Source organism: Heteronotia binoei, chromosome 13, assembly GCF_032191835.1.
Source record: "Heteronotia binoei isolate CCM8104 ecotype False Entrance Well chromosome 13, APGP_CSIRO_Hbin_v1, whole genome shotgun sequence".
In the NCBI taxonomy this organism is placed as follows: Eukaryota; Metazoa; Chordata; class Lepidosauria; order Squamata; family Gekkonidae; genus Heteronotia; species Heteronotia binoei.
In genome coordinates, this window is record NC_083235.1 from 36733268 (window position 1) to 36759693 (window position 26426).

The window sequence follows — 26426 nt, forward strand, 5'->3', positions numbered from 1 at the left end:
TTACCAGTGAAGTCTGTGTGCCTTTTGAAGCGGGTTAGAATGAAGTGGCAGAGGATGTAGAGGCTGGCAAAGAGAAGGGTGCAGATCTGCAAGAAAACAAAACGATGCAGGTTAAGATGCTAAGAAAGGAAAAGGAAAGGTCCCCTGTAGAAGCACCAGTCGTTTCCGACTCTGGGGTAATGTTGCTTTCACAACATTTTCATGGCAGACTTTTTACGGGGTGGTTTGCCATTGCCTTCCCCAGTCATCTACGCTTTCCCCCCAGCAAGCTGGTTACTCATTTTACTGACCTCGGAAGGATGGAAGGCTGAGTCAACTTTGAGCTGGCTACCTGAAAACCCAGCTTCCACCAGGGATCGAACTCAGGTCGTGAGCAGAGCTTAGAACTTCAGTACTAACTAGTACTAAGATGCTAACCAGGGGCCTAATGTCAACTTTTCTGCTGACCCCTAAAGAAAAGCAGCACCCAAAGAGACAACTCTGTGTGGATTTCAAAAGATGGCAAAAATAATCTTCCTCCTGACCTGCAAATTCAGAAAATTCTATCTAACCTCTGTCAATATTGCACATCACCTCCAGACGTGACTAAACGTATTTCCCTCATCAATGCATGGGGAAAGATATAAACAGAATTCCTCCAAACAGCCTACATAGCTATAGCAACCACATTCCTGCTACTGATGACCCTGATTCATGGTACATTAAAAAGGGTAGCCAGTGTGGAGCTCAAGGAGTAATCAAACCCCTCCTCCCAAAAGTTAGGCAGAATTGCTGTTGCTTCCCCCCCACACACACACTTTGTTCCCCTCCACATTCCATCCACATGCTAAATTTATTTATGACTGATTCAGCTACAAATGGCTATACCCATATGGTGAGGCAATATCCCCCCCCCTCCATTTTTTGTCTACAGTGCCACCAAAAGGCTTTGGAGGAGAAGCTTTTAAAAATAAGTAAATGCTATTGAGAAACTTCTGGTGGTATGGCTGCATGAAAAACCAACTGCATTATTGGTTTTTCATGCATTATTACTGTAGTAGCCTTGCCAAACAGGTAAGGAAACAGTCAAACCATCCAGCAAACAGGACATGAACCAAATTAGTAGGTGTTCAAGCATCCCTATCATAAACACTGAAGCATATGTAGGAAATGCCAAATGGACGAGATAGCCAAAGGCTCAACTAATCCATAGGAACAGCTGTGTTCATTCACTGTGCACTTGGCTCATGATCAATACATACATTGCTCAAGCTGTGAGTTGGGTTCAGTTACACAATTACTTCTTCCCACCTTGAACGCTACACGTTTTTAAAACTGTTTTACATTTTGCAAGCTGCTTTGGATAACAGGAACAAAAGAATGAGTTATAAATAAAAAAAGGTAAAGGTAGTCCCCTGTGCTAGCACCAGTCATTTCCAACTCTGGGGTGACGTCACATCATGACATTTTCACAGCAGACTTTTAATGGGGTGGTTTGCCATTGCCTTCCCCAGTCATCTACACTTTCCCCCAGCAAGCTGGGTACTCATTTTACCAACCTCGGAAGGATGAAAGGCTGAGTCAACCTAGAGCCGGCTACCTGAGCTTCTGCTGGGATCGAACTCAGGTCGAGAGCAGAGCTTAGTACTGCAGTTATAAATGCCCAAAAATTAATGGAAACACCCAAGTGTCCATATGAACAAGGCAGGCAGGGCTAAACCTGAAAAATTCAGCTCTTGCCTAGCACTCTGCACAAACATTTCCGAAAACATTTGCCTAACACCCCTAACATCCACCTCCTCTTGCTGGACTCAAGAGGAGCATTAAATTGCCAGCACAGAGTTGGCCAACAGGAACAGGTCACCCTTCCAGAATTCACTGATGTTTCACCTGTCACATGGTGTTTGTTAGGTAGAGTTAGAGCATTCTGGCTGTAGTGATTAAACCTGCCAGATTTAATTTTAAACATCGTCTTCTCTTTTTGTGCTCACGTTTCAGGCTTCTGCTTCTATAAAAGCAGTGACAGGTACCAGTCCAACCTGTGAAGGGTGGTCCACAAATAAAACAGTGCTTATCAACAGGACACACCAAGGCCTGAATCCAAAGAGACCTGTGTGAGATTATAATAAACATTTCTATGCAGACATGGGGGATTTGAGCGGCTGATTGTTTTCTTCCTGAAACAACCCCTCATGCTTCAGAGGATGTTGCTCCAGAAGATCCCATTATGGGTCACAGGGAGGCTCCTGCTAGAAAAGAGGAACTGAAAAGACCCTCACACACATGAATTTCTAATCCCACTCCAGGTCCACATTATTCAACAATCCTATAAAAGTGTCCCTCAAACAACAAAGCAAGGATCATTTCAGTATATTTCCATTCTCCTGCAACAAGCGTTCAGGTCTCTCTTGCTCTCTCTGTGCAGTAGATAAAGAGATGCTACTTTCTAGAAATAGCAGCATAATACCGCTCAGGGACCAAGTTGCATGAGTTTGTAAGACAGGGTCCTCCTTGAGGGACCAAAATGGGAAGCATATTCCCAGCATGAGAATGCCAAACACTACAGAAGCCACAGACACACCTTTCAGAGAAAGGCAGTAATTAATAAACTTAAGGCAGCCAGGAAATTCACAATTAAAAATGACAATAAAACAGATTTTAAACCATGGCTGATTATTCCCACAATATTAATAAAAAGTATTGGCCCAAGCCTGTAAGGTCTTTCTCTTACAGCATGTATTACAACTTTGCCTAGCATGGGGGGAAAAGTCTGAATGTACATTGGATTCAAAGAGGACCATAAGAACATAAGAGAAGCCATGTTAGATCAGGCCAATGGCCCATCCAGTCCAACACTCTGTGTCACACAGTGGCCAAAATATATATATATACACACACATACACACACAGACACTGTGGCTAATAGCCACTGAAGGACCTCTGCTCCATATTTTTATCTAAACCCCTCTTGAAGGTGGCTATGCTTGTGGCCGCCACCACCTCCTGTGGCAGTGAATTTCACATGTTAATCACCCTTTGGGTGAAGAAGTACTTCCTTTTATCCGTTTTAACCTGTCTGCTCAGCAATTTCATCGAATGCCCACCAGTTCTTGTATTGTGAGAAAGGGAGAAAAGTACTTTTCTCTACTTTCTCCATCCCATGCATTATCTTGTAAACCTCTATCATGTCACCCCGCAGTCGACGTTTCTCCAAGCTAAAGAGTCCCAAGCGTTTCAACCTTTCTTCATAGGGAAAGTGTTCCAGCCCTTTAATCATTCTAGTTGTCCTTTTCTGGACTTTCTCTAATGCTATAATATCCTTTTTGAGGTGCGGCGACCAGAACTGCACACAGTACTCCAAATGAGACCGCACCATCGATTTATACAGGGGCATTATGATACTGGCTGATTTGTTTTCAATTCCCTTCCTAATAATTCCCAGCATGGCGTTGGCCTTTTTTATTGCAAACGCACACTGTCTTGACATTTTCAGTGAGTTATCTACCACGACCCCAAGATCTCTCTCTTGGTCAGTCTCTGCCAGTTCACACCCCATCAACTTGTATTTGTAGCTGGGATCCTTGGCCCCAATGTGCATTACTTTGCACTTGGCCACATTGAACCGCATCTGCCATGTTGACACCCACTCACCCAGCCTCAACAGATCCCTTTGCAGTTCCTCACAATCCTCTCTGGTTCTCACCACCCTGAACAATTTAGTGTCATCCACAAACTTGCCCACTTCACTGCTCACTCCCAACTCTAAATCATTTATGAACAAGTTAAAGAGCATGGGACCCAGTACCGAGCCTTGCGGCACCTCACTGCTTACCGTCCTCCACTGCGAAGACTGCCCATTTATACTCACTCTCTGCTTCCTATTACTCAGCCAGTTTTTGATCCACAAGAGAACCGGTCCTTTTACTCCACGACTCTCAAGCTTTCTAAGGAGCCTTTGATGAGGAACTTTATCAAAAGCTTTCTGGAAGTCATGGTAAACAACGTCTATCGGGTCTCCTTTATCCACATGTTTGTTCACTCCCTCAAAGAAATGTAACAGGTTAGTGAGGCAAGATCTTCCCTTACAGAACCCATGCTGAGTCTTCCTCAATAACCTGTGTTCATCAATGTGCCTATTCATTCTGTCCTTGATAATGCTTTCTACCAACTTTCCCGGTATTGAAGTCAGACTGACTGGCCTGTAATTTCCCGGATCTCCTCTGGAACCCTTTTTAAAGATGGGGGTGACATTTGCTACCTTCCAGTCCTCAGGAACGGAGGCAGATTTCAATGAAAGATTACAGATTTTTGTCAGAAGATCCACAAGTTCAACTTTGAGTTCTTTCAGAACTCTCGGATGTACCCCATCCGGACCCGGTGACTTATTAGTTTTTAATTTGTCTATCAGTTGTAGGACCTCCTCTTTTGTCACCTCAATCTGACTCAGGTCTTTCAACACCCCTTCCAAAATTAGTGGTTCTGGGGCGGGCAAAAAGTTCTCATCTTCCACAGTGAAGACAGAGGCAAAAAATGCATTCAGCTTCTCAGCCATTTCTCTATCCTCCTTCAGTAATTCTTTTACCCCATGGTCATCCAAGGGCCCCACTGCCTCCCTGGCTGGTTTCCTACTTCTAATATATTTGAGGAAATTTTTATTGTTGGTCTTTATGTTTTTTGCAATATACTCCTCATGGTGCCTTTTTGCCTGCCTGATCACAGTCTTGCATTTCATTTGCCACAGCCTGTGTTCCCTTTTACTAATCTCACTTGAACTTGTTTTCCACTGCTTAAAGGAGTCCTTCTTATCTTTTACAGCTTCCATTACTTTGTTTGTTAACCATGCAGGCCTTTTCTTATGCCTGTTTGTGCCTTTCCTAACTTGTGGTATGTATTTTATCTGAGCTTCTAGGATTATAGTTTTAAATAGTCTCCCAGCTTCCCCAAGGGTTTTGACCGTATTTATCTTTCCTTTCAGTTTCCTCCTCACATGCCTCCTCATCTCAGAGAATTTACCCCTTTTAAAGTTAAACGTGGTTGTGGCGGTCTTTTTGGGCAACTCCCTATTTATACAAACGGTGAAATCAATAACATTACGGTCACTGCTCCCAAGTGGCACAATCACTTTTACATCTCTCATTAAGTCTTGGGCATTACTTAGGACCAAATCCAGGATTGCCCCACCCCAGGTAGGTTCTGAGACCATCTGCTCCATAGCACAGTCATTGAGAGCATCAAGAAACTCAATCTCTTTCTCTCGACCTGAACACATATTGACCCAATCAATCTGCAGGTAGTTAAAATTACCTATTACGACACAGTTTTTACGTTTAGCCGCTATCTTTAAGCCTTCCATCATATTATAATTGTCCTCTCTCTTTTGATTTGGTGGGCGATAAACTCCCATAGTTAAATTTCCTTTTGGGCCCTCTATTTCAACCCAAAACATTTCTAAAAGGGAATCTAATTCTCTGACCTCAGTCTTACTGGACCGTATATCCTCTCTGACATACAGAGCCACCCCACCTCCAACCCTTCCCTCCCTATCCTTCCGATATAGCTTATATCCAGGAATCACCGTGTCCCACTGATTCTCCTCATTCCACCAAGTTTCTGAAATTCCCACAATGTCTATGTTTTCTCCCAACACTAAACATTCCAACTCACTAATTTTACTTCGAACACTTCTAGCATTTGCATACAAACATCTATAATTTCCCAGGCAAGCTAGGCCCGCCACCATCCTCCTGCTGCCTCGAGACTCTGGCAGACAGTCCATACTGTTTGTCACTATCACAGTGGACAACTCTGATCCGTTACCCGGTAGAAAAATAGCAGCCAACCCTTCATCTCTTTGATACGAGTCCTCCCGAACCAGAGACATTTCATCTCCTGTCGGCTTTCCCCCAAGATTTAGTTTAAAAACTGCTCTGCCACCTTTTTGATTTTAAGCGCCAGCAGCCTGGTTCCATCAGGACCAGAGGAATAAGCATTGATGGAACTACTTCAAACAGCCTCCACAGTTAGCCTGACAGGAAATAAGGGCCAGGTGTATTTTGCATATGAGTAGAATAGATAAAGTAAACATGGCATCTCAGTTTGTGCTACTGGGAACACTGCAAAAGCATGGAAGCATCTCTAGCAATCAAGTCTCAAAGGAGAGAAATGAAAAGTAGTTGCACTGGATTAGGAAATGGCCCTCTAACTTTCACATAGGTCTGCATCATCTTTCCTTGTCTACTAACCCTTCTCTAATGACAAAGCGCCATTCACCACATAATCCACATTTATCTATGTACCATTTCTTCCACAGAGGTAAAGAAAGCAGAAGTGTGCAAAAAGATGATTATGCTAGTAAATTGACATCCTGTGTTTTGAGGGCTGGAAGTTCCTGCCTGGGAGATGATGTAGCAGGAAGCTATGCAGCAGGGCAGGTTGAGGTGGTTTCTAAAAGGTGCCCTGAACTGCTTGAGCCACAAAGAATGGAGACAGGCCCATCCCAAACAAAAGAATCTGGGCAGCCCTCTACTTGTTGTCTTTAGTAACAAGCAAGAGGCTCACTGGCTTTGACCAAGAGTCTCCTATTAATATACAAAACACAGCATGTCCCTATTAAAACAGAGCTGCCTCCACCTGAAAGACACTGACCACTGCCATTATAAACATCACTGACATCAATATACATTCCAGATATCCACGGAGGCCAAAGAAACACATGCATGATACTATGAGAACCAGTGCTTGGAGTGCCACACTAATATTTGGGCAATCCAGGTTTGAATCCGTTCTCTGCCACTGAAGCTTGCTGAGTGATCTTGACCCACTCTCTCTCCCCATCCAATCTATTTCATGGGGGTGTAGTTGGAAGGATAAAACAAAGGAGGCTGTAAGTCATTTTGGGTCCCCAAGTGGGACAGGAAGTTATAAGTAAAATCACTAAGACTGGCACAACACTAACTTTTGAGTCCTCCAGGATTCTTCACCAGCCTTGATGTTAGCACACACAAAAAGGAAGGGTGTGACAGACAGTTTAAGTTCTGTTTCTCCCTAAGAACCACAAATGGGAGCTGACAATGAAAAAAGCAGTTAAGACAGTGGATGAGAGCAGCTGGGGAGCAGAAAGTGTGTCTGATTGAGAAAAGTTGTGGCAAAGCACAGCTTAAAGCTGAATGGAAAAAAATCCCAAATGATGGAATAGGGAAGCAGTTCAAAGGTTCAGTTGGAAAAGAAACCTTATAACTTCTTACCTGACTTTCTTTAGTGTTATCAATAATCCATAAATAATAATAAAATGAATAAAAGTTAACTCTTTGTTTGTTTAACCCTGTGGTTAAACCAATTTGGTGTAGTGGTTGTGTGCTGTCTCTTATCTGGGAGAATCAGGTTTGATTCCCCACTCTTCCACATGCATCTGCTGATGTGACCTTGAGTCAGTCACAAGTTCTCACAGAGCTGTTCCTCTCAAGAGCAGTTTCTTTCAGTGCCTCCTAGCTCACAGGGTGTCCTGTTGTGGGAAGCAGAAGGGAAAGGAGATTGTAAACCACTCTGAGACTCCTTCAGGTAGTAAAGGGAGGGGTATAAATCCGATCTCTTCCTCCTCCTCTTCTTCAGATGTCTTCTTGAGAACTTTCTCAAAAGGCTAAGGGCACCTGATTTAACTCTTCCCCACCTGGCAATGCTTCTTAAGGCCACAGGACTTACCAAACAGAAGTATACAAAAAGGAAAATTATGGCCTAAAGCATCTGTTTTCTCCCTCCCCACCACTGTTTAAAAAACATACAACCTGATGAATATATTAAAAACATACTACCTGATGGAGAACGTGAAAGCCTGCACAGTGTTTTGGGATATTTTGTTTGGTACTGATATGGTATTACATACATTTTGATCTACAGTACCGACCCATCAAATTGTGATGGCCCACAGAACGTAATGCTTCAATGACAAATCTCAGATGTCTAGGCTCAAGTCCTGAACCACTACATCTTTAAACTTCAGCCCCCTCCTCCTGATGAGCAATAGGTTCAGGATCTTTAAAAAAGAAATACTACTTTACACAGAGAGTGATTCAAATATGGGGTTTGCTGCCAGAGGATGCAATGATGGCCATAGGAATAAACAGATTTAAAAGAGGATTAGATGAATTAATGAGGATGTCTATCAATAGCTACTAGCCATGGTGGCTGAGGGGAACCTCTACACTCAGTGGCACTAAACCTCTGAATCCCAGAACCAGGAAGCAACATCAAGGGAAAGCCTTGACCTCTATACTCTGTTGTTGGCCCTCCAGAGGAACTGTTCAGCCATTGTGTGAGGCAGGATGCTGGACCAGATGAACCACTGGTCTGATCCAGCAGGGCTCTTATGTTCTTAATACTAGAAGAGGGCAACAGTATCCCTCAACAACAAAAAGGATGCTTCAAATACTATGTTTACAATGAAAAAAGCTTAACTTTAGTCTCATTTATTCTACAGCATTTCTAGTCTGCCTTTCTCAAAAATACTCAAGGTGTATCATAACCACAATATTGTTTTATAATCTATAAAACACTATAAAAACAGCACCCCAATTTAAAAGAAACCCCTTTTAAAAAAAGTTTTGTTTTCAGAGTCTGGAGAAAGACAGCAGTATGGGGGCTTTCCTAACTTCCCTTGAAAGTTGTTCCACCAGGCAAGAGTCAAAACCCCAAAGAGGCCCAAGTGTGCTATCCAGATGAATAAAGGGAGAGGCATTCTGGAAGATACGCGACTCCTAGGCTATAGGTAATAACCAGCACCTTGAATGTAACCCAGAAACTAATTGGCAAGCAGTGAAGTGATTGCAAAAATGGGTGTAACATGTTAATTCCATCTTGTTTCTGGTTAAGAATCAGGTTGCAACATTTTGTACAAGCTGAGGTTTCTGAACAGTCTTCAGGGGTAGTCCCATGTAGAGTATGTTACAGCAGCCTTAAGACTCTCGAGGTTATGCTGGAATGGATCCACAAGACTAGATCAGGTGGTTATAGTTGGGAGCCAATCTCTGTGCCAGATTAAAATAGAAGGCATTTTTTTTCATGGCTGAATTCTGTTTCTCCAGTAATGGTGCTGGACCAGGTAAAATCTCCAAGGTGCCTCACTGAGTTGGTGGTATCCTGTCAAATGTGGGAAGCACATTACCTTCCAATGCTTCAGTTTTTCTAACCACCATCACCTACATCTCATCAGAATTCAGTTCCAAACTTGTTCCCCTCTAGCAACTTGACTACAGCAAGCAAGTGCAGGCTGAGAATAGTCCCAGCAGCATCAGAAATGCATAGTTGGAGCGTCACCAGCACAGTGACAAACCTCCAACACCAAAACCATGGATGAGCTCTTCCAGGGACTTTAACGTACAGAGTTAAAAGGCATGGGTGATAAAACTGAATCTTGTGGGAACCTCATAGGACAAATGTCACATTTTTAAATGCTTGGTATATATCTAAATATTTTACCTATCTTGCAGAGGAGACAGGTATGAGTCACCATTGCACGAATGAAGAACATTTCTACAACAAGCTGATTCAGGCCCAAGCTCAGCATGGCTTACCTCCCTCTTACAAATCAGAGGAAAAGCCTGCTCTAGGACTGTGGCAACCCCACAGCCAGAAACTGCTTTCCCACATCACATGCAGTTGCGAATGAAATGAACAGCACTTTCCCAATTCCACATTGAGCAGCCATGTATAAAAGGACAAAGGCTGAAAGATCAAGCATGATGCATTACATGTCTAAGCTGTTTCAGAGAATGAAATGGCCAATAATCAGAGCTGTTATCAGAGAATGAAATGGCCAATAATCAGAGCTGTTATCAGAGAATGAAATGGCCAATAATCAGGTTGCTAAACTGCTGTCTGCTCAAGAGTAGCCTTTGCATGGATCTGTCCTACAAAACCCAAACACCCTTTGCTGTTTTGCTGACATTTGGTTTCCAGGATAGAACCCAGACTCCTCCTGATTAGCTACAGATTTCACACTTGCTTTTTTGTCTCTCAGATTTCATGACAGAGAAAACAAGAAAGCGTAGAGTCAAGGCTCAGCATGCAGAGGTTATGCTCCAGAGACATATAATTACTCTGTAAGCTTGCTTGCCCTCCTTTGCTTACAGCCTCTTCAACCAAGGATTATCGTGGTGGCTGAAAGGCTACATGGGAATCTTATCTAGCTCATTGGCAGCCCCCACAAAAATGGAAATTTATATACAGAGAAGGCAAAACATCACCCATAGATAGGCAAGGCTGAATGCATGTGTGACAGTAAGGTATGGGTTAAACAGAAAACTGAAGACGCGCCAAGCCTGCGTCAGGTGATCTGAGGGTGGGGGCCAGAGTGCTTGGAACTCTCAGTGAGATTGACAGCTAACGGCTGAGGAGAGTCAGTCAGCAAGTCTGACAGAGGCTGAGAGAGTCAGTTAGTGCCTGACAGAGCCGGAGAGAGTTGGGGCCTGACAGAGCTGGAGAGAGTTGGTCTTTGAGGGAGCTGAGACAGCAGCTGAGGAGAGAAGCAAAGCTGACTGCTAGCTCTATATGAAAACAGCAAGGGGCTGTGTGTGACTAAGGAGAGTCACTGAAGACCTGAACGGTCACAGACATATATAAACATCTCTTAAGAGCTAGAGAGGTGGCTGAGGGAACATTTGTGGGTCTAGGAGTCTGAAGGGCTGGGAGTAGAGGCTCCAGTCGACTTGAGAGACTTGGCACATTACACCCAAGAGGCCAGCCTATACTAGTGGTGGAGAGTGTATTATATAGAGGAACTGTGAACCTGAGAGACCTAAGAAAAGATATTAGAAAGCCTGAAACAACTGAGCAACTTGTTAACTGTGAGAGATACATGATAGCCCATGTATATATCTCCCATATCCCCAGTTTGAGACTGTGTTTAATTAAAGATCTTTGGTTTATTTTAAAGTTCTCTGGTGCCTATAACTTGGGAAAACTAACAAAACTGCTGTGATCCCCTACGAAGTGAATATATATATCTATCTGAAAGCAAAAACCCCGAAGAGACTTGTACAGAGAAATCCATATCATACCCACCCCTTTAGTCCTGAGGTAAAAGTTTTAAAAGGAACAACTGAGGAGAAAGAGGGGCTGGGGTAGCCATAAACAGCACATAAAAGCGATCCAGTAAGACCATGAGGCGGGTGCTGTTATAGCATGCAACAGGCTCAAGACCACCTGGTGAGTTTTCACGGCAGAGTGGGGATTCAGACCCAAGGCTCCTAGATCCTGATCTCACACCCTAGCCACAACACTACTCTGGTTGCCTATGCATCACTATCCTAGTTTATTAGCAGTTGAAGGAATCACTTTCCCATTTAAGAATGCAGAAGGGAAACCAAGAAACACAGCATACTGGAAGCCTGCATGTTCACAGTACAACCTTTGGCTGACAGAAATGTTGGCATGTCTGAGGAAGTACGTGCCCCCCCCCTCCAGTCAGGATCCTTTACAAATGAGCACTCTAAATCCCTCAGCTAAACATGCACACGTTTGCTGTTTTGGGGCTCAGGCATGAGATCCCTGGACTCTTTTTAGAAACTTTGCAGATAACATTAATGGTAGGTTAATGGCAGGTACACATTTTTATTGCCATGTTGTCTTTCACAATGGGGGACTGATGCAAGAGTGAACAAGCTGAAAGGTCAGAGCTCCACGCTGTCTCTGTGCTGAGACAAGGAACTTCTAGTGGAGACTCTAGCCACAGTGGATAGCAGAAGAGAAGAAAAAAACCCAGGTCAGAGTCTGACTGGGGGAGGGGAATTGGTCTCAAGTAGAAATGCACTTATCTGATTTGTGTTAGGGATGTCACACAGATGAAGACTTTATTTGCATTCACAGAAGTGAACGTGGAGTCTCTCTTCTACAATTCCTGTACAACGAGTCAATCAATTTCACTCAGAGAAACCTTAGGCATGGTTACTCAGAAGGAAGTCCCAACTTGGTCAATGGGACTTTCAGCTCTATTTGTGTTGAACTACAGCCCTGATTAGCTTGGAATCAGATATACTTGAGAAAGGCCAAGCTGGATTTGATCATCAACAGGGATTTTTCAGGGAGAAGATCCTACAAAAAGTGTGATATACCATCCGACTCTCTCAACAAGCCATGCATGTGTCAAATTCTGATGCAACTTCATGGGTACCCTTCTACAAATGGGGCACCAAAGAAACATGAATACTAAAAAAATAAATCCAGGGACATTAAACAAATCTGCCTTTTGATCAGCTGCTGCAGGTACACTCCCCCTTGCTAAGAGGGCCACAGCATCATCATGAACTCAAAAGTTCAAACACAGTTATGTGTCATTACTCTGCTCCTCAAAAAAGGTATTATAAAGATGTTGCTCTGATTTCTATAATAATCTATGCCTCAGACAAAGTTTTGAGACCAGTGCTAACATTCAAAAAGTGCTGCAATCGACTTGCATACAAGCATAACAAGATGGGAGGGAAGACTACCAAGTCCATGTTTACCTGCCAGCTCCCAGAAACTGGCTGACTTTCAAAACAGCCCTTCATAGCATGGGAGTTCTGTAACTCAGATTCTGTAAGAGTCTCTTGGCTAACTTGAGATAGACTACTTTTGTCACATTCTCAGAGTGCAGGCAGGCAGGAGTCCAAAGCCAGTCCAAAGTCAAAGTCCAGGAAATCAAGTAGCAGCCAAGTCACCAATGCAGAATCACAAACCAGAATCAGAAGTCAATGTCCAAAAGCCAAAAGGTCAGGGTGCCAAGGAAATCAAGCAGGTCAGGATCAGGAAGGAGCGTGGATGCAAGCCAGAGAATAGACTTGTTGCTTCCACAAGGTTACTAGATCCTGGGTGGGAGCTATATGGGAGTCTCAATCAGCCTGCTCTCTGGGTGGCAGTGACTCTGCTAGAACTCAGGGCTGAGAGATCTGAAACATCAGTGTGCCTCATGTCTTCACTCTGAAAGTTCTTTCTGGAGCCTGCTTCGAACTCTTGGGATGGGAGAAGGAGAGCTTGGAGGAGATTGATCGTCAACAGCTGACACTGGTGCCTGGAAAGTGATTGATGGGCTAGCTGCTGTTTGTTCAGCTGAGGAACTGGCTGGCAACTCTTCCAGGTCTGTTAACCCTTCCAGCTCCTCTTCAGGGTTCAAGACAACTTTGGCTCTACTCTACATTGTTCTGTGTTAGGAAACGACAACACCTGACACTAAGGGCCTAACTACTCATTATGTTTCTTGTCCCAGCCCATTCGATTCACCAACATTTGCAAGCACCCTGTGGGGAATTCAATTTCCAGATGCATGGGGCCCTGTGTGAATTGGGACTGTGACACATGCAGAAAGGGTGCTTACAGCTTTCCCCTATGCCATTTTCCTGACCTGAGATGACCCAAAGGGATGTAATTTGTGCACCCTTTCAGCACACATAGAACCTTCAACAGGACAAACAGCACCCCTTGGGCCCTATCAGGCTGGGAAAACGGCACAGGGAGGTGGAAGCCCAATGTCCCTGCCTCCTGATCTGAATTGGGCTTTATATGTTTAGGAATATAAACACACACCCCAATTGACAATCCGTGTAGCAGAAACAGACCCAATCACTGCATGTTACTCAGTCTGCACTGTGCACCAAAAGCCCCACATACAACCCTCAGAAAATTCTCAGATCTCTCATGCTCCCAGCTTGCTACCAGACTTCTGACTTGGATTTTTAAAAAAGAGCATTTCCAGATTTCTGCCCATAGAGCATAACCTCACTTTCCCACCCACCATTGCATCTAAAAAAAGCTCCCTGAAGTAGAGGGGCACTTTGGACTGCAGAGGAGGGCAGGAGGCAAGAAAGTGGTGCTCTGCAAGCAGAAATCGTTCCGCCCATGGAAATTCTCACATAGTTTCAAGCCATTGTTCTATTATACACTCTTCCTGTTTCCATCGCCAGGGAGGATATAAATTTGCTTTAATTTTTTTTTTTTAAATTATCTTGGCTTTAATTTTTTTTTAAAAAAAAATTAAAACCAAGATATGTCAAAATGCTGAATTTTACAACCAATACAAAATTAACAAGTTGATTCTCAGATACCAGGCTCTATCATTCTGCTACTTTGGCCTGAATCTACAGTTGCTTGTTTATTGGAACCCTCAAGCAGGACTCTGAAGTCCCCATGTCCCACAAGAAGTTAAGCAAGAAGCCAAAAGACAGGATGAAATATCCTCTCATCACCAGAGAAGGACTTATCAAAACAAGAAGTATGGAGGCAGTATACATACAAAGGGTAGAGGCTCTTGGCTTAGAAAGGGAAGACATTGAGGCTGGACATCCTGCCTCTGGGATAAAGCTTCACTGGCTCTGGATTTATTCCCTGTTGGCACAGAAAAAACAAACTTCCCAGAAGCCTTTCTGCTTTCTCCAAGACTACCAAGTAAAAGTGCTGGGAGCTTGGACATTGCATATCTATCTTTCTACAGCTGCTGTGTCCAACTTTATTCTGGCTCCATGTGCAGTATTTGCTGCTTCAGCTATTCTCCAAGCCAAGAACTGGCCTATATTAAAAGGCCCATCCCCCTTCAGTGCCGTAAAACCAATAACGCCGGGTTGTTGGCTGGAGCCCCAGAGCATCGCAGGTGTCTCAGACCTCCAGCACAGATGGGACCAGAGAACAATTTTAATAATCTTTCTGATAACCAAAAGTGCTTGTGCATGAATGATGGCAACTCCAGACTGTTGCTGTTTGTCTGAACAATGTGCCATGTAGGTAGAATGCCAAGAGGCTTAAAAAAAAACAAAAGAAAATGAACCAAAGACTGCAAGTCAAGGGACAGCTGACATCATTTACAAAAAGCAAGAGGAATAACACAACCTGTGTGCAATTCTGGTCACCGCACCTCAAAAAGGATATTATAGCATTGGAAAAAGTGCAGAAAAGGGCAACTAGAATGATTAGGGGTTTAGAATATTTTCCCTATGAAGAAAGGTTAAAACGCTTGGGGCTCTTTAGCTTGGAGAAACATCGACTTCGGGGTGACATGATAGAGGTTTACAAGATTATGCATGGGATGGAGAAGATAAAGAAGTACTTTTCTCCCTTTCTCACACTACAAGAACTTGTGGGCATTCGATGAAATTGCTGAGCAGTCGGGTTAGAATGGATAAAAGGAGGTACTTCTTCACCCAAAGGGTGATTAACATGTGGAATTCACTGCCACAGGAGGTGGTAGCGGCTACAAGCATAGCCAGCTTCAAGAGGGGGTTAGATAAAAATATAGAGCAGAGGTCCATCAGTTGCTATTAGCCACAGTGTGTGTGTGTGTGTATATAATTTTTTTTTGGCCACTGTGTGACACAGAGTGTTGGACTGGATGGGCCACTGGCCTGATCCAACATGGCTTCTCTTATGTTCTTAACCTTTTTTGGGGTGGGGAGCTGGGGTCACATTAGTTCTGCATGCTCCAGGAGTGTTGTGATTGTTTCCCGTATTTGGAGATCCAGGCTACCAAACACATTGAGCTTGTTTGAGAGAAAACTACAAGCAGTGTTATAGATGATACTTCAGTAATGACCTATTCTATCTGTGTATCTTGTTCCATCCTACAAGTTTTGTGTTAATCCTACTTTGCCTAACAGTTGGGAGCTTTCCTTACTCACTCTGAATGGACTGATTAAAACAAGATCCAATCAAAAGAGAACACTGGCCTCATTTTGAAGCATCTTCCTCTCTACCTTCCCATCCTTCTGTTGTGTAGATAAATCAGGGGTCTCCATCCTTGTTGAGCCACAAAAGACCCTTGGTATTTTGAGAAAGCGTAGTGGGTACAACAGCAAGATGGCAGCGGAGAGGTCAAGCCACAATGTCTGCCAATGGGGCAGCGCCATCACAAAATTGCTGCCAATGAGGGCAGGATCAGGTGTGCTGCTTCCAGTTTCCAAAGAAAGGAGAGGGCTCCCTACCCACACAGCCAAAGGAAGAAATTGCCAAACTCAGAAACAAGGAAATCTATGGCCAAACTGAAGGTGCACAGCTGTGGCACAGCTACTCAGTGCTTTGCTAGTCAACCAGCTGGAAACCTGGAACTATTTTTTCCTGTTCCATTCAAGATAGTTTGACATTTTTCCTCAAGATACAAGAAGTGAACGGGCACCAAGAAACAAAATGGCATGGGGAGGGGAGCAGCTCAGTGTTTGAACATCTGATTAGCATGAAGAAGGTCTCTCAGTTTCAACCCCAGTATCTCCAGCTAAAATAATCAGGCAATCGCCCATGTGAAAGATCTCTGCCTGAGACCCTGGAGAACTGCTTCAACTCCCAGTAGACAATACTGTTGTTGATTGACCAAGGGTCTGATTCACTATAAAGCAGCTTCAAAGGACACCACACTGGGGATTACCTATGTAAAGGGATCAACCTAATTATGTGCACTACATGCATCTGATGAAATACGTTGTAACTCACAAATGCTTATACTAGAATTTTTTTTGTTAGTTCAAAGGTAGCACAGGAGTCCTGTTTTAAAACAGGGGACCATACATTCATACAATTACCAAATGCAAACTCCCAAACTCCTCCTTCCTCAGGATCTATGACACAGACAAGTACTCAGGTATACAGAAAACTGTGACTTGATAAATTAACCTAAGCAAGAGCAAAAGAGTCTCATGAGGGCTGAATATGTTTCAGAAAGCACAGAACACTGAGAGTCAGTCAAAGGGAAAGAAGGGAGTCAGAATTAGTGTGTTCAGACTCCTCGGATTGGAGAAGGAAATTTCAAGAGGGGGGGCTCAACTTGTTCCTCCTCACTATTTCTCAAGGGCACCAGCTGGTGCCATTCTGTGCTGGAGGCGTGCATTCAGCTGCAGCATGACGAAGCGGAAGGAAACAGAAGAGACGAACATCTTCACCTTGTGAAGGAGTGCCAAGTGACGTACACCGACACAGCACTGGCACATCTGAAGAAGCCCTGCAGACAACTGTTAAGATGCAGCACAGGTGCTTGCTGGCTGCTGAACAGTCTGGGAAGGAACAAGGGAAGGGCTCCAATTGGGAGATCAGCACCAAAAGGCAAATGGGAATCAGGAAAGAATGCTTGGGGTTAAGGGCATGTTCCTTCAAGTAATTAGGAGACAAAGGTGGAGGAAGGAGAATACTTTGGCAGATCTGTTTCTTTGTTTAAAGTAAAAGGCCTGTGAAACATACGGGATGGATAAACCAGAAGCGAAGAATTACAAAATTTTCAGCAGAATAGAAATTAAGATACAGACATTTTGTAATACAGAACAAGTTCTCAATATTTTCAGGAGCCATTGGCTTGAATCCTGCCTAGATTTTCACAGGTCAATTTTTGCTAATCCCTGCCTCCAACAAGAAACATCAGATTTGCCCGAACTATTATGGGGGATTCCCCAAAGAACAGCATTTGAGGTTAATGTGGGAATAATCTAAAACTTCTTACCCTCCTTGCACACCTACAGAAATCTAGGCAAGATCCAATCCAGTATTCTTGAATGGGGGTCATGATATATGTCGACACCCACAACACTGGGGGAAACAGTCAAGTGGTCCTGGAAGAAAAGTTTAGGCTGCTATGTTGGAGGTCTAGAACTTGAAGGTAACATCCACAAAAAATGCTATCCATTTCATGTACAGGACTAGATATGCAGGTAGAGTTGAAGCATTTCAGAATCTGGATGACATGGCAGTATCAGAAAGAAGGGCTTAGATTTGTTATGAAATATGGAACAAAAGAGATGGGCTCTAACATAAATTACAATGGAACTGGACAGCTGATATTTCAAATTAAAAGAGGACACTTCAGGATAAGGTTGCCAGACCTGCTGATCACTGTGGAAGGAGAAAGTGGGTGGTATGTTTGTCTAAACCATACAGTCCATACAGATACAGGGGTGTGCCTACCTAGTTACTGTCACTTCCAGGTTTGGATGTAATTTCCAACCCCTACTTTTTCCCACTGCAACAATCAGCATTATTTATTTATTATTTTATTCATTTATTTTTTATTTATAACCTGCCCTTCCCAAGTGGATTAGCGGGCAATCATGCTCTAGGGGGAAAGATGGCAACTCTACTTCAAGAAAAAGTCAACACGACCGCCCAATGCAGAGAAAATTATCCCTAAAGGATAATAGTGTAAATCAGGATTACCCTACTTTGTTGAATAGTTTTCAAATTTTGAGAAAGAGCAGTAGGTATCACTACCAAATGGCTGTCATCGGAGACGGGGCTCAATCACATGATGCTGCCATGGGAAGGCAATCACAAAGTGTTTGGAGGTTCTGTTTAAGATGTCCTCCTATGATGGAGGCTACTATTTCCAAATAGGCAATCTCTGTAGACCCAGAGAGAATGCTTTGTGGGGTCTTCTGAAGCACCTTGTGATTCAAGGGATAAAAGAAAGTCAAGACAAGCCCTCTGCTTTGGGGAAGAAGCAAGCTTGCACCAGGGAACATATCAGTTGGCTGTATCTATCGGTGCAAATGATCTATTCTAGTTCATCTAAATGGGAAAAAGCAACAGCCACAGAGAAGGAAGTGACAGTCACATAGGAGACCAAAGGGTTGCACAAAGAGCACCTGGAGAAAAAGGACACATGTAAAGATGTATATGTGCTAATTTTAGCAGATTCTAAACCCCAAACTTGGGGGCAAGGATAAAGTTTTTGACACCTAAAACTCAAGTATATTGTTATTTCAGAAATCTAGCAGAATGGAGAAAATCCATGGGATGTAATCTCTAAATATAAATTCTATAGAAAGGATAAGAAAGTATGCTTTAGAGATGGTATTCCTCTGTTTGTCAAGAAAGAAGAATCTAATAAACTAGAAAAATCAGAGAAATAAACTCCACCACCAAACTAATATGAGTACCAGGCCTCTAAAGCAGCTTAAGGCTAGGTAAATATTACCGTCTCTCCTGATCCAAACTCAGAATGACCTTGAAATAACTAAAAAGTCAAGGAGGAAGACAAAGGAGGACATATTATAACAACTTAACCCTCAGACTGTGATAAATGCATGTTCAAGTTGTGACATAATTTATAGGCGTTATAAATGAATGTTCCCTGGAAAATACTGTGTATAATCTAGAGCAAGAATGGACTTACTTCAGCCTTGTATGGCCTATTTAAAAAAACACACAAAAAATCTTCATGGTCTACTGAAATATTGTGCTTTTATGCATATTTAACAGAAACGTATATCCTGCAAAGGCTGCCCTGGATTAACCATTATGCAAAATAAGCATGTGCTTAGGGCACCAAGGGAAGGGGAGCCACAGATTTTTGTTTTCTCTAGTTATAATGCCCTTCACTCTTTCAGTGCCACTTTTGAGTATGAAAGATCTGAAGCACTCGCAAAGGAAATACTACCAGATGTTGATTATAATGCAGCTCAAACTTGCAAACATATCAGAAAGAAGATACCCAAATCAGAAAGAAGGTACCTAAAGACGGAGATGCACCACAAGTAGACCTGAATGCCAGAGATAAACTTTGTATCACCACCTTTTATACCATTTTTGACAAATCAGAAACCCAGATGAGAAGTAGAGGAGAGGTGTACAAAGAAATAGCGGGCATCTTTTATTTTCTAAGTGAACTGGCAAATAATGCCACTTCATCCACTGAAACTGAAAGGTACTCTGTGTTCTCAAAAGACAACTGATGCTTACCCAGAGTACTCGGACACTAATCTCTCTGCTGAGCTTCAGCAGTTTCACTCACTCGTGCACCATAAATTCAGTGCAACAACAACTGTAAAAAGCAGATTCTGTCATGCTGAACTTTATAAAATAATTTTTCAAAGACAAAATTGAGTGTGCATTTCCAAATGTAGACATTGCCTTGCATATATTTTTTAAAATTAAAGGTCACAAATTGTACAGCTGAGCATTTATTTTCTCAGCTCAAGCACGTTAAAAATCCCACAGAACACCTATGCGACAAGACAGTCTGGATGCCTTGTCTCTGCTAGGCATAAAAACAGATTTGTTATGCCAGATTAAGGTTGGAAAGTTTTTTTTCTTTTGGTATTTTCTTGTGTGTGTGGCTGCACCTGGAAGTCATGGCAACTTCTTGGTGACTGACCCCTACTGGGGGCCTGGAGGATATTCAGAGGGGTGGCTGAAGAGAGCCTTCCCTCTGTCCTCCCAACAGCTGGTATTTCAAGGTCAGTCCTCCCATCCAAGTGCTAACCACAGTCAACGCTGCTCAGCTTCCTGAGATCTGATGAGATCAGGCTTGCCTGGGCTATCCAGGTCAGGTCAGGGCCTCAGTCTTAATGACTTGTCAGCTAAGCAATGGAAGGTTTGAGGGCCACCATTGCTGGGACGTGCTTAGAGCATCAGTTGTCCTTAGCCCAGCCTGGGCAAAGGCACTAGGCACTAGGCAAAACTTATCTACCTTATGCAATCCTGCATCCTGGAAAGTACATTCAAGTTGCAGCTGATTTATGGTGACTCATAGCAAGCGACTAACAAAGGTGGTTTGCCATTGCCTGCCTCTGCACAGCAATCCTGCACCTCCTTAGTGGTTTCCTATCCAAGAACTAACCAGGGCCAGTCCAGCCTAACTTCCAAAATAGGCTAGCCTGGACAGGGGTGAAACTGGGTTTTTTTCCGCCCCAGGCCACCACGATGTCAGAGAGAGGCAGCAGTGCCTTCTTCGTCCACCCGGATGCCAGGTGGACGAAATGGGCCATGCGGCTGCTGTGCCTCATTCCAAGGCTGTCTCTTCTTGCAGGGGAAGCAGCCACGAATGAGGCCGTGCAGCCTCTTTCATCTGCCCAGGTACTGGGCGGGCGAAAGGGGCCGCGGGACTACTGTGCCTTGCTCTGAGGCTGCCTCCACTGCAAGAGGAGGCAGCCCAAGAGCGAGGCCATTCTCCACCAAGCCCTGCTTGGAGGAGAGCACACACTGGCTTGCAATCCCGCAACTCTCAGAGCAGTGGGAGAGGGTGCCTGAAGATGCCCTGTGGCAAGGTGGCACCTGAGGCAGCCGCCTACTTCACCTACTCCCACCCACTGGCCATGAGCATAGACAATCTTGCTTAAAGACATCAGACTGAATCAGATTAAGGTCCATCTGGTCTACAAGAATACCAGCAGCCTCACTGGCTCACCAGAAACTGGTCAGTCCAGTCTTGCTCTATAGCAGAACCACAATCACATGTGTGGCCCTACTGTGAATAGAAACCTCTGCTGGGTTCATCAAAAATTCCGCATGATGGCTGCTCTCTTAGGGCATGGCAGTACTAGCTCAACAGTAAAGGAGTCACAGACCACAGGAGCCAAAGGGAAAGATGCTGGTTTTCATGTTTGAATGATTGCCTCTCCGTACCTGTGAGAGTATAAACTGAGGTAGTATATAGGCAGACGGGCAAATAGTACTGGCTCTATCGCTTAGTACAGACCCCAGGCACCAAATGATTACCCCTGTTTATATATAATCTTCTGCAGCACTATGAAACACTAAAGCTAATCCAAAAATTTTCTTCCCCCGCTGTTTACTCCCTGAGGAACTAAATGTTTTCTCCTCCGCTGTCAGTATAACTCAAAGTTAGCTCCTCCTGGATGGGCAGGAACCTCTGAAACCAACCCCTAATGCCAACTTGGCACCCCAGGACTAGCCGCTCCTTTTTCATACCTCACTGAGCTCTCCCTGCTAAGCGGATAACTGCAGCCATGATCAAACTCCAAATCCCTGCAAATATGCTAGAGTCTGCAGACGGGACTCTGGACTCACCTTTAGCACACAAAGCCATGCTGGGAAGGATGAACTCCCTGGCCCTCTCCCCAGAGAAAGATGCCAAGAATCTCTCCACTTGCCAACCCTCTCATATCATGCACAAGCTGTGTGGGTGGCAGTCTCTGGGCAGAGATGGGCCTACAAATAAAGATGCCATTTGCTGTATCACTATCTGAGAACCTGCGCCAAGCACTCTGAAACTGAGCCACTTGGCATCAGGTATCAAAATATAGCTCTTTGCAAGCTTTCAGGAAGACTCAGGCTTGCTGCTCCCTGCAACACAGCAGAATCCTTATTTAAACTATGGGCCAGGCCAGGATAATATCCCAAGCAGGTCAAACAGAGGCTATTCCCTTGCAGATGAAGGCAACAGCATTGCATTAGAGAGAGAACCAAGTAAGCCCACCAATTTTTGCAAGCAAGGTACAGCTCAGATGCACTCCCATTCAGCTTGAATGCCCAACTGCACATCATAATTGCTGCTTTCTAGGAGTTCCCAACGCTGTGACAGGCTTTCACAAAGCAAAGTCCCTATCTGGTTTCCCAGAATTAAGAGACCCAAATGTGGATTCCGGCTAAGCAAACAAGAAAACATAGCACAGCCTAAAAACAAAAAAATAACTAATCATCTGGAATCTCTCTCAAAAAAACAGACAAAATGCTTGTGTTACTTGAAACTGACTTTCTGGGGGGCATAAATGTTCACAGGGCAAAAACAGAGTTTATCACAGTGGGAGTTGCTGTCCATGCATGTGGGTTGAGAGAGACTGCAATACATTTGGGGTGCTCGATAGTACATCACAATGATAATGTTCTGCCCCTGCTTCTTAAGAGCTATTATTATTATTATTATTATTTATTATTATTACCTTTAATTTCTATCCCACCCCAGTAACCAAAATACGCCCAGATGTCTCTGAGGACATCATAGAAACCACACAATGAAGTCAGCACACATAAAGAAGAATTCAGAACCAGATGCTTGGGGTGGGATGGAGCACTCAAAAACGCTTGGAGAGAGACAGCAATTGAGTAATGCAAGAGGAGAAGTAAATTACTGAGCTATTACAAATTCATTTAATGTAAATGTGGGTCTAAATGCTTGATCAATAAGGCCAGTGATAAGCAGGGAACATCTGCTATTTAAAGTAGAGAGAGAAAACAAGAAGATATGCAGGGCTGATTCCCTTACCTGGGGCTGTTTCTAGTTAACATTTACAGCTTTAATAGTTTCATGTTGCTTTTTTTAACATAAAATTTACATCCCTAAAGGCAAACACTGGTGCGATTATGCATGCTCTTGAGAAGGCCTTGACTTCTGCTTTTGTCCCTTAAGCATTAATTTTAACTGTAAGATGGAGAACTTATCTTAATTGAAATGTATATTTGACTTAGTGTAAAATAAATGATCAGGGTAACACAGTAAGCAGCCTTGAAACATTAGCTGTTGCCAGGTCACAACCTAGAAATTCATCCCAGTACCTTTGAACTCACTGTTGGACATATGATGCAACCATGGTTTGTCCTGGCTGCTCTACACCCTTTTCTGCCCCACTCCTATCTGCTGTACGAAACAGGATGCAAAGCATGTCCCCAAAGCAGTTGAACAAAGCAGGAGTCAAGCTGCACCTTTAAGACCAACCAATTTTTTTTTAATAAGCTTTCGTGTGCTCTTAAGCACACGTCATCAGACGAGGAATCCAGCACAGTGAGCTGGATTTGTGTGAGTGGGCTTTGTTCACTGTGCTGGATTCCTCGTCTGATAAACTGTGCTTAAGAGCACACGAAAATTTACATTCTAAATAAAAATTAGTTGGTCTTAAAGGTGCAACTTGACTTCTGCTTTGTTCAACTGCTTCAGACCAACATGGCTGCCCACTTGGATTTGTCCCCAAAGCAGATAGAAAAGGAAATGGAAGGGTCCCCTGTGCAAGCACCAGTCGTCCGACTCTGGGGTGACGCTGCTTTCACAACATTTTCACGGCAGACCTTTTTATGGGATGGTTTGCTATTGCCTTCCCTGGTCATTACACTTTCCCCCCAGCAAGCTGGGTACTCATTTTACCAACCTCGGAAGGATGAAAGGCTGAGTCAACCTTGAGCCAGCTGCCTGAACCAGCTTCTGCTGGACTCGAACTCAGGTCGTGAGCAGAGGACTCTGACTGCTGTACTGCAGCTTTATCACTCTGCGCCATGGGGCTCTTAAAGCAGATAGAAGAGGGGAGTAAATAAAAGGGTCAGGAGAATGATGGGGTAGAGAAACTGAGAGTCACTGCCTCTCAAGGTATGAATGCAAAGTTACAAAGAGAATCTCCAAAGCAGTGAGAGAGCAACATTATCTTTAAAGGAACAAAGGATAAACAATCAATTCAACAAAGGGACCACAAAGAAAACATTCCTCTAATTCAATGGAAAGCACACAGATTGCATCAGGAAGCAAAGGTCACCTAGCCAGACAAGATTTTTTAAGAGAACAAAGTTTGAGTCCAGTGCCACAACGTTTAATTCTGGGTATAAGCTTTTGCCACACAAATTTCTTCAGTGTAAAACAAAGATGCCTTCACCCTGGAATAGACCACCTTTGGCTATCTGCTTGTATTGCCTCTTGACTCCACCACTGCCAAAAGCAAGCATAAAGAAGAGCTATTTATGCAAATTGGGGACCTCTTGCTTTAGAATGTCAGTCTGGAACATATGCTCTGCTACTAAAAAGATTTTTCTTGGTCAGACAAAGTCATGGCCAAAGGCTTTCTTATAGAGAGCCAGTTTGGTGTAGTGCTTAAGTGTGCTGACTCTTATCTGGGAAAAATGGGTTTGATTCCCCACTCCTCCACTTGCACTTGTTGTAATGGCCTTGGGTCAGCCATAGCTTTCACAAGGAGTTGTCCTTGAAAGGGCAGCTGCTGCAAGAGCTCTCTCAGTCCCTCACAGGGTGTCTGTTGTGGGTGGGGGGGGGGGAGAAGGTAAAGCAGCTTGTGACTGCTCTGAGATTCAGAGTATAGGATGGGATATAAATCCAGTATCATCTTCTTTCTCCATTCAGCTAGGTGGACACAACATTTAAGTAAAAATATTGTAGAGAAGCATCCAGATCTTAAGACTTTCAGGACAGGAACCCATTTTGTTTTTTGTTATGATATTCTATATATAGATCAACCCATTTATGGTGCCACTTGGATTTTTTTTTTAAAAGCTAGGTACCAATTCTAAGCTGGCTGGACCATCTTGGGGAAAGTCGGCCACACTATTTATGAGTAATCCCCTATTCACCAAGCAGCCTGTCAAAAATACACAGGTGTTGGAGCTGAATTTCCAAGTATGTGAATGTCCAGCACAGCCGGATCAGGCCCTCTGCACCCAACGAGAAGGGGTTTATGCCTCCTTTCCCATAACTTTTCCTATCTGAAATGGCCCGGGGGGGGGGTCCCGATGTGGCCCACCCGCAGCCAGTGTTCCCTCTAAACTGAGTTAGCGTGAGCTAGCTCACAGATTTTTAGCCTCCAGCTCACACATTTTGTCTTAGCTCAGGAAGCACACTAATTTCTGCAGTTGCTCACAACTTTAATACCAGTAGCTCACGAAGTAGAATTTTTGCTCACCAGACTGTGCAGCTTAAAGGGAACATTGCCCGCAGCCTACCTGTTATCCGTCAGTTTACCCACCAGCAAACCACCTTTGCCCGAAGAAAGGTGATGCAGAAGTTTTAAGATAAACCAAACAGCAACGGAGAACTTAAAACAGTCATAGCGACTGCTGTAAGCGAAATCTGTTTGTCACTAACCGCCCACCCAGACCTCGTCGGTACTGCACGCAAGCCCGGAACGAGGCTAAGCAAATCTCACCGAACTTGTTGCTACAACCCTTCCTGAATATTTCTGGCCACCACTCATCCCGAACCAGGTCACCAAGCCCAGCCAGCTTTCCCCCTCTCCCCCAATACAAACCGATGCAGCCCGCCAGTACTCACGATGCATTCCCGGACCCTCTCGTGAAAGAGCTGCTCCCGCACCGACAACACATCGTACTCCCCCGAGTCCATTCTCTGGTCAGCATGGCTGAAGGTTAAAAGGGTGGGCAGCAGCGGCGCCTGGGGAAGCAGGGACCGAAGATCCCAGAGCCCCAAAGGGGGAGCCACGCTGGAAGGAGGCGGCGGGCCGTTTCCCCACTCGCTCTTCCAAGCGCAACTTTTAAAACGCTTCAGCGTTCCAGTCACGTCACAAAGGCATCCCCCGCCGCGTTCCTCTCGCCCAGAGACGCCCCCCGCGCGCCAGCCGACCGCCACTGCCCTCCTCTCTTCGCCGCCGGACAGCAAAGGAACGGGAAGAGCCTCCACCTCCGAAGCCGTGCCAGAGAGGGCGCCGATTGGCTGGCTAAGGGCGAAATGATCCGCTCCTCATTGGCTGGCTAGGGAGACCAGTCCTCAATCTGATAGGCTGAGCTCAGCGTTCTTTATGTCTTGAACAGCCTCCCCGCTGCCTGCTCTCCACAGTGACTTGGGTGCTCTTGTTCTCCCCCGGGATTCAAGTACTTTGTTGCAGCCGCCAGCTTCTCATTTTAAAAATGGGGGGGGGGGGAGGTTTAATTGGACCTAAACGTCCTTTTACAGCCTGTCTTGCAAACTGAGGGCGTGGCTTCCTTTACTGAGCCAACTTATCAACATGTTGGGCGGTTTTCCTCTTTTCCTGCTGCCTTCAGCTTACCCTAGC

The 26426-nt window shown here is 44.2% G+C and overlaps 1 protein-coding gene across 1 annotated transcript in view; it reads right to left on the bottom strand.

Annotated features, from left to right (window-relative positions):
* The window catches only part of LMBR1L (limb development membrane protein 1 like), a 46531-nt gene extending 20460 nt beyond the window's left edge, over window positions 1-26071 (bottom strand). The window contains exons 1-2 of the mRNA XM_060252372.1: window positions 25688-26071; window positions 5-86 (exon numbers count right to left, since the gene is read on the bottom strand). Of these exons, the coding sequence (XP_060108355.1) occupies window positions 5-86; window positions 25688-25759 (154 nt within the window). The 5' untranslated portion in view covers window positions 25760-26071. The remainder of the gene's footprint in view (window positions 1-4; window positions 87-25687) is intronic.
* Window positions 26072-26426: the final 355 nt, after the last annotated feature.